This window comes from Camellia sinensis, chromosome 11 (genome assembly GCF_055761805.1).
Source record: "Camellia sinensis isolate YWXY chromosome 11, ASM5576180v1, whole genome shotgun sequence".
In the NCBI taxonomy this organism is placed as follows: Eukaryota; Viridiplantae; Streptophyta; class Magnoliopsida; order Ericales; family Theaceae; genus Camellia; species Camellia sinensis.
The window spans coordinates 160,566,936-160,576,319 of record NC_138971.1 but is presented as its reverse complement, the minus strand read 5'-3'; the positions used below and the strand labels follow the sequence as shown (position 1 = coordinate 160,576,319).

The 9,384-nt window shown below is 32.7% G+C and overlaps 1 protein-coding gene across 1 annotated transcript; it reads right to left on the bottom strand.

Annotated features, from left to right (window-relative positions):
* Window positions 1-6,452: 6,452 nt before the first annotated feature.
* LOC114273524 (L-lactate dehydrogenase B) lies at window positions 6,453-9,118 on the bottom strand. Its single transcript, XM_028215329.2, has 2 exons — window positions 8,393-9,118; window positions 6,453-7,158 (listed from the first exon to the last, which is right to left on the bottom strand). The coding sequence occupies exons 1-2, from the start codon at window positions 8,999-9,001 to the stop codon at window positions 6,718-6,720; spliced, it is 1,050 nt and encodes a 349-aa protein (XP_028071130.1). The 5' UTR covers window positions 9,002-9,118; the 3' UTR covers window positions 6,453-6,717.
* Between the last annotated feature and the right edge of the window lie 266 nt (window positions 9,119-9,384).

Sequence of the window (9,384 nt, the reverse complement as noted above, 5' to 3'; positions counted from 1 at the left end):
CTTTAGGTTTTTTACTTCAAAGGGAATTTTATTTTATGGAAAGGTGTTAGATGAGGAGGTAATGACCGATTCTTTCACTTTGAATTGAAATTTTAAATTTCCTTTGAAGACATTTGACTATAAAGTAACTGTTTGATTGATTTCTTTGAATAAGATCTTAAATTCTTTGGAAATTTTTTGAAAATAAAATTTAAGTAGACTTTGGAAATTATGGAAAGTTCTTTTCATCGAGTAAAAATCCTTGGGCCACTGACTTTAAGGGAACCTTAATTTTGTAGAGAAATGTTAGACAATGAAGTAATGACCAAGTCTCTTATTTTGAATAAAATTTTGGCTCCTCTATAAGTTATTTGGTTAAAGGATGATTGTTTGATTGATACCTTGGAATAAAATCCGAACTCCTCAAAACATTTGAAAAAAAAAAGAGGAAAGGAAACTTTGAAAATTTAAATAAAAGAAAGGCAATTTATTTTGATAAAGGATTTTAAAAAAAAAAAATTGAAGTTGAAAATTGATCACGTACTTTTGAATATAAATTTGGGTACATTTCAGGAACCAATAAATAATGGAAAGAAAATTGTTTAGATTGATCACTCTCGTAGGAATCATTAAGGCTCCGTTTGGTTTGACTTTCTAACTATGATTTGAGAATATGAGTTGTATTTTTAGTTTGTATGTTTTGAAATTATTATTTGAGCGTAAAAAATTTGTTTGGTTATAATTTTTAAATAGAGTGTTGAATTAAGTTTTGAATTGAGTGTGAAATTGAGTTTTGAAAGTTTGATTTGACATGTGAAGTAAGAAAATTTGTTTGATTATGAGTTTTGGAAAGAGTTTTCAGAACTTAATTCAAATTGTTATAACTTATAACAAATACACTACTTTCACACTATTGAAAATTCGGATCAACACTCATAACCAAACTTTTTTTAAAATTCAATTAAAAAAATTTATTATTAACAGAAAATAACATTAATCAATTTTTTAATTGAAAATACTACAAAGGAAATAGTTTTTTTTTTCAAAATAAATATTCAAAAATTTTAAATCATAAATATTTAAATAATTTAGATAATCTAAAAATTTAATAAGTAAAAAATTAAAATAAATATTCAAAAATTTCAAATCGTAAAAATTTAAATAATTTAAAATTTTAATATTTTAAATTTAAAAATAACTCTACACTTAAATCGTAACCAAACACATAAAACAAAACTCAATTAAGAAATTATTTTTAAAACTCATAACCAAACACATAATTCGAAACTACAGACCACTTTCACAACTCTACACTCAAATCGTAACCAAATACATAACAAAAAAATTAAAATATTTAAAAATATTTTTATAAAATAGAGTTTGAATTTATTTTTATAAAATATTTTAAAATTTAAAAAATTAAATTCATAATTTTTAAAAATTAAAATATTTAAAAAAAAATCAAAAAAATTAAAAAAATTAAAAAAATCATAACATATTTAAATATTAAAATATTTAAAATCTTAACAAAATTAAAATATTAATTTGAATTGATTTTGAAAAGAGTTTTGAATTATGTGTTTGGTTATGAGTTTTGAAAAGTAATGATAATGTTTTGAATTGAGTTTTGAGAAATGGGTGTAGAATTATGATTTGAAAACTTAAAAACAAATACCACACTCAAATCAATAGGTAGAACTATAATTTGAGAGGCTTATCAAACAGCGCCTAAAATTTCTCAAAATTGCCTTGGTTGGGCAAATATCACCAAATGGATGATGATGATGACTTCGAGATCCGATGGTAAGTGTTAAACAAAATTGACTGGGTCCATTCGCCTATCCTCCGGTTTGTTGCATAATATCCCGGACACTATTTGTGGGTTATGTTATGTCAATAAGGCAAGCATCAGATTATGGTACTAGTAATGTTTGATCATCCCCTTGTGGAAGGGATGGTATATTGATAGTAATAATTGATGTACCTTTTTGTGACCAAACTTACCTTTTGCATATAGAGAGCGTTGGCACCTTCCAAACTATGGCAGGATACCCTCTTTTCTAAGATTGTATTATTGCCTCTTTGAATGATTTGGTGAATCGTATATCTCATTTCTAAATTATGACGGGGCAACCCTACCCCCCCAATAGGCATGAATGCAAATTATATGCTTATGTGATATTTTGAAACTGATTTGATTTGATTCCAGAGATTAACAATGAAAATGACAGTGATTTCATTCCTAAAATCTGGGGAGTCTGATATGGCAGTGATTTGATTCTGTTGCAATTCGAATTATTTGGGGCAATGGTCCAATTACAAATATTTGGGGATTCAATTTAGGCAGTGATTCATATTTTGATAATGAGTAATCAGTAATAGATTAGTGGGGTTGTTTCCCAATTTTAAAGAATTTGAGTTTGAATTTGGATTCTTACCTTAGTGATCAAAAAAAAAAAAAAAAGTTTTTGCCTTTTTATAAATCCCTAATAAAACATGTGATTAAAGAATAACTTCTAAAAAAAAGAAGCTTTCCAACTTAAGTAAAGCCTTGGAGGTTATGGAAGGTGTTTGATTGAATAAGAATCTTTAAGTCATTGACTTTTGGGGGAATTTCAACTTTTATGCAAAATGGTAGATACGGAAAGGGTGACCAAATCTTTAATTTTAAATAAAATTCCAAATCTCCCAAATGATAATTGACTAAGGAAACAATTGTTTGATTAGATGCTTGGAATAAAATCCAAATCTCCCTGGGAGGAAATAATTTTGAAAGAAAACCCGAGTAGAATTTTAGAAATTATGAAAAGTTTTTTATCAGACAGAAATTTTTAGGTTTTTGACTTTGTAGAGAATTTTATTTTATGGAAAGGTGTTAGATGAGGAGGAAATGGCCGAGTTTTTCATTTTGAAATGAAATTTTGAATTTCCTTTGAAGACATTTGACTATAAGGTAACTGTTTGATTGATTTCCTCGAATAAGATCTTAAATTCCTTGGAAATTTTTTGAAAATAAAATTTGAGTAGAGTTCAGAAATTATGGAAAGTTCTTTTCATCGAGTGAAAATCCTTCGGCCACTAACTTTGAGGGAACCTTAATTTTGTGGAGAAATGTTAGCCAAGGAAGTAATGACCAAGTCTCTCATTTTGAATAAAATTTTGGCTCCTCTATAAGTTATTTGGCTATAGGATGAATGTTTGACTGATTTCTTGGAATAAAATCCGAACTCCTCAAAACATTTGAAAAAAAAGAGGAAAGGAAAACTTTGAAAATTTAAATAAAAAAAAGGCACTTTATTTTGAAAAAAAATTGAAGTTGAAATTTGATCACGGACTTTTGAAAATAAATTGGTGCACATTTCGGGAAACAATAGATAATGGAAAGACAATTGTTTAGAATGATCACTCTAGAAGAAATCATTAAAATTCCTCAAATTTGCCTTGGTTGGGCAACTATCGCCAAATAGGTGATGATGATGACTTCGAGATCCGATGGTAAGTTTTAAACAAAATTGACTGGGTCCATCGCCTATCCTCAGGTTTGTTGCATAATATCCCGGACACTATTCGTGGGTTATGTTATGTCAACATGGCAAGCATCAGATTACGGTACTAGTACTGTTTGATCATCCCCTTGTGGAAGGAGTGGTATATTGATTGTAATAACTGATATACCTTTTTGTGACCAAACTTACCTTTTGGATATAGCGAGCATTGGCACCTTCGAAATTAGGGCAGGATACCCTCCTTTCTAGGATTGTATTATTGCCTCTTTGAATGATTTGGTGAATCGTAGATCTCATTTCTAAATTAGGACAGGGCAACCCTACCCCCCAATAGGCATGAATCCAAATTATGTGCGTATGTGATATTTTGAAATTGATTTGATTTGATTTCAGAGATCAACAATTAGAAAGACAGTGATTTCATTCCCCAAATCTGGGAAGTCTGATATGGTAGTGATTTGATACTGTTGCAATTCGAGTTATTTGGGGCAATGGTCCAATTACAAATATTTTGGGGTTCAATTTAGGCTGTGATTCATATTTTGATAATGAGTAATCAGTAGTAAATTAGTGGGGTTGTTTCCCAATTTTAAAGAATTTGAGTTTGAATTTGGGTTCTTACCTTAGTGATCAAAAAAAAAAAAAAATTTTGCATTTTTAGAATTTAAATCCCCAATAAAACATGTGATTAAAGAATAACTTCTAAAAAAAGGAGACTTTCCAACTTAAGTAGAGCCTTGGAGGTTATGGAAGGTATTTGATTGAATAAGAATCTTTATGTCATTGACTTTAGGTGGAATATCAACTTTTATGCAAAATGATAGATAAGAAAGTGGTGACCAAATCTTTAATTTTGAATAAAATTCCAAATCCCCCAAATGATAATTGACTAAGGAGACAATTATTTGATTAGATACTTGGAATAAAATCCAAAGCTCCTTGGGAGGAAAGAATTTTGAAAGAAAACCCGAGTAGAATTTTAGAAATTATGAAAAGTATTTGATCAGACAGAAATCTTTAGGTTTTTGACTTTAGAGGGAATTTTATTTTATGGAAAGGTGTTAGATGAGGAGGTAATGACCGATTCTTTCACTTTGAATTGAAATTTTAAATTTCCTTTGAAGACATTTGACTATGAGGTAACTGTTTGATTGATTTCTTCGAATAAGATCTTAAATTCCTTAAAAATTTTTTGAAAATAAAATTTGAGTAGAGTTCGAAAATTATGGAAAGTTCTTTTCATCAAGTAAAAATCTTTGGGCCACTGACTTTAGCAACACAAACATCCGATTTTTTGTCATCTCGGTTTGTATTATGAGCCCTTTCTCTGGATGATAAATTTTGAGCTTTCCATGTTAAATGAGAATCGTCAACCCTCATTCTTGTAGTTGACCAATGCTCAAAAGATTGTTCTTTAGTTCAAGCACAAAAAATACTTCACTAACAACATGTGTAAAGCCACTTACTGTCAATCCCACGTTGCCTTTTCCTCACATAGCCATCCTTGTGTTATTTCCCAACTTTACCCTCTACCTAAGGTCCTCATTTAGATCACAGAACAGGCTCTTGTCGCCACACATGTGGTTGCTACATCCAGAATCTACGAACCAGACATGTTCCCTTCAAGCACTAGTCATCTCCATATATGACATGAGCAATATCTCATCGTCTTCTCCTAATTCAACGTAGTTGGCTTCCTTATCCCAACTTGGACACTCAGATTGAAAGTGTCCAAGCTTGTGACACTTATAGCATTCCACTATTGCTTTGTTGTAGGACTAGCGGCCTCTCCTTCTTCCTCTGCCTCTGTATGAACCTCAACCCCGTTCTCTTGCACCAAATCTGTCTTCAGAGGTTATCTTGAGTGCTTGTTTTTCTCCTGTATGTCGTTGGAATTTTTGCTCATGATCAATTTGAGAACTCTGCAGTTCATCAATGGAGAGTTGATCGATGTCTTTGGACTCCTCGATCGAACAAACAACATAATTAAACTTCTCACTCAATGATCTAGGAATCTTCTCCACCACTATGACGTCTTGCATCTGCTCTCTATGTGTTCTCATCTTGTTAGCCATTGACAACACTCTTGAAAAATACTCAGAGACTCCTTCTCCAGCCTTCATCTCTAGGGTTTCAAACTCTCTGCGAAGAGCTTGTAGATATGACCTCTTAACCCTAACACTCCCTTCAAACTTCTTCTTCATAGACTCCCAAATTTTTTTAGAAGTATCCTTCACGAGAATGGTCTGCAATATCGTCTGATCTATGACCTGAAAGAGATAATTTTTGACTTTCAGATCCTTCAGCTTCAATTCATCTAGCCCCTTTTACTGTGCTTCTGTCTGTGCCACTCCACTCTCTGGCTCAACATGGCCAGTCTTTACCAGCCCCCAATATTCTTTGGATCGTAGCAAATTCTCCATCAACATGCTCCAATGGTTATAGTGACCATCAAAGCGAGGGATGGCTGGCTGCACAAAATTCCCTTCGGTTGTCATCTTCTTTGCTGCTGCAAAAACCTCAAAGGCTACTGCTTTGATTTTGTCAGGCCCAGTGGGGGCTCTGATACCAGAATGTTAAGAATCGAAACACAAAATGAAAAAGTACACAACAATTCTGCGAATTACTTACTTCTTATTGAACAATCTAGGCTTATAAATAGCCTTCTACAATCTTAACAGAATGAGAAAAACTAGCTCACATTTACAACTAATCAACATGATAAGTGCAACTAAGAAAAGTCAAGAAACACTAAACATGTATCCTAAAGACTAGGGCTTATTCAAACCGAATGCATCAACTTATCTGAATCCCTAACAAAAACCTAAACTTTCTCTTCAATAATCACAACATCATCTACTCCTTTTGTGAGATCAAATTCGAAATTGAGAAAAAATTTTGTTTACACAAGGTAATACACCATCTCATTAGTTGAATCAATGAAAAAATCGCACTAAAAGTACAAAATGAACCAATAAAATGATATGTATTATTCATATGTGTGTGAATAAATTTGCACCCTTCTAAACTTGAACAAAACTGAAATACTAAGAACATGAGAATTGGGAAGTGGAAACATGTACTAGAGGAGTGCATAAATTGAAAATGCTTTTATATAATGAAAAAAAATCTAGTTACGCAGAATTAAATCACAAAATACTACACACCCTTTCTCTTTAGCATAACTTCAATTTATTTCTGTTCAACTAACAACGTTGTCATCCAATCCTCTTCAAATGCCCAACTTGCTTTGCACCTCCAAAATGGTCTTAGCCGAGTCCCTAAGTTTTTGCGCCTCCTCATCGGTAAGATGCACATTAGCCACACCCAATACCCCGCTCCGGCCAAGCTGTGCCGGCAAGCTCAAAAACACGTCACCACCGATGTCGTAGAACCCTTTTGCAAGGACCGAGACAGGGTGGATACTCCTCTGGCCTCTAAGTATGGCTCGAGCAAGGCTAGCCACAGAGTACCCAATTGCCCATGATGTGTAACCTTTGAGACTTATGACCTCGTATGCACTTTCCACAACTTGTTTGTGAATTTTCTCTAAGGTTTCTTTCTCATATACGATTTGCTGTCTCTCCAGGAAGCTCAAGACTGGGACTCCCCCTACACTAATGCTTGACCATAGCGCCACCGAGCTGTCACCGTGCTCCCCAACAATGTATGCCTAGTCATGCATGTAGCCATCACAAATTAGAATAATCTAGTATGCCATGAAGATTTAATTAACAAAAAAATATACAAACCCAAAAAATTTGCCACTTGGAGATTGAACTTGATGCAATGTGAGCTATATTAACTATGACTCTAATCCATACAATTCAAATTCTGATTAAATTTTTTAGTAAATTTTAAGATTTCGTAACATTGTTGTTTAATTAATTAGAATTAGAATGTAATGTGTATGTAACAAAGATAATTTAAAAAGAAAAAAGAAAAGAAAAGAAAGAGTAGAAGAAGAAGAAGAAGAAGTAAATCAAGGAGGAAAAACTAAAACTGAAAATTAAATTTTGAAAATAAAAAATTTGAACAGTTATACAAGAGTAATTTGGAAATGAAAAATGTGTCACATAGTTGTTTTGCTAAGAAAATTGTATACTTTATACAATAGAATAATTTTTTGTTGTCCATGAAACATAAGCACACTTGGTTTTCATCTCAAATATTAACGGATAAATTAAAAAATTATGAAAATAAAAAATGTACAATTAAATTAATAAATAAATGTGCAACTATGATGACCAAAATAAAATGTCACTAATAATGTCATATATCCTAAAATTTATATTGAATCTATCTTAAAATTGCCTTTTTGTTGTTGCAAACAATGTTTGACTTATTAAAAAATAAAATAATTAAGCTTCGATCTCTCAATGAAAATATTATTTTCTTAGAATGTTGAATGGTATTTAAAATGTACTTACTTTCATTTTTACAGAATCTAACATAAAATTCAATATTAGTATTTCATCTTGTATTAATTTTATTTTTATAAAAAATCCCTAAACAAAAAACATAGCTCTCCTTGCCGAGAAGTGCCTAAGGATTTGTTTGGGAAGCAGGTTGAGACTATTTTAGTCACAAAAAGATAAAATAAATTTTTTTATCTAATAAGACAAAACATCACATCCAATCCATAATCATTATATTATTTCTCTCATAAAAAGTCAAAAAAATCAAAAAATTAAAAAGTCCTTCCACTTTTACCCCAAACTAAATAGTCAAAAAGTCAACCTATTTCTTTAACGAACCCTAAGAGTCTGTTTAAAAATTAATTTTTTTATATTAAAAAAAAGTGTCAAATATTAAAGAAAATAAATTGAGTATTGATTTTATTTTATTTTTTATCTATTTTAACTCATTGCCGGACCTAATAGCCAAACCAGTAATGAAAAAGTTACCTGAACATCCTGAGCGTTAACGTCAAGATGATCCGCAATCAAAAACCGAAACCTAGAAGAATCCAAATTAGTCCCCGACCCAATAACCCGATTCGAAGGAAACCCAGAGAGCTTCCACGCAATATACGTCAACACATCCACCGGGTTCGACACGATCATCAAAATCGTCTCCGGCGAGTACTTCACAATCTGCGGCACAATCTTCTCATACAGAGCCACGTTCCTCTGCAACAGGTTCAACCTAGACTCACCCGGGTTCTGTCTCGCTCCGGCAGTGACAATGCAAAGGTCCGACCCGGAAGTGACGGAGTAGTCGACGGAGGCAAGGATGGTGGTGCGGGGGAGAAAGGCGGCGGCGTGCTGGAGGTCCAGCATCTCGCCACGTGGCTTGTCGGGATTGGCGTCGACGAGAGCGAGCTCGTCGGCTAGGCCTTGGGTTAGGACGGTTTGGGTTATGGCCATGCCTACGTTGCCGGCGCCGATGACGGAGATTTTGGTGTGGCGTTTGGTGGGGGATGGTGGAGATGTTTTTTGGATTGGTTTGAAGAAGGATTGGGCTATGTCTAGGCCTCCTGGACCGAATGATGAAGATGAAGCACTCTTCTGCATTGTGGTTCTGTTGTTAGAAATTGGAATTTGCAAGTGTTTTTCTCTCACTGAAAGTTGGAGAGAGAGAGAGGGGGTTCTGCAAATTTTATAGGCACGGTGCTGGGAAGGAATCAGAACGTCATTAATGAGTTTTTTTCACCATATATATAAATATATACAATATAATATATAAATTATATATATGTATAAAATAAATATTCAAATATTATAAAAGTAATTTCTTTTTGAAAAATCAAGACTGTGTTTGGTGTATTTTTAAAAGTTAATTCCACGTTCAATTTTGAAAACTCTGTCTAAAGTGAAAAAATTTGACTAAACCGGTCGTCCACCGATTGACCAGAACAGTACAATTTTATTTTTATTTTTTTTCAATTTACGCATGT

Coding starts and splice junctions, on each gene's coding strand:
- LOC114273524 (XM_028215329.2), bottom strand. CDS start 9,001: ATGCAGAAGAGTGCTTCATCTTCATCATTCGGTCCAGGAGGCCTAGAC. Junction 7,159..8,392: donor TTAACGCTCAGGATGTTCAG/GTAACTTTTTCA, acceptor ATGCATGACTAG/GCATACATTGTTGGGGAGCA.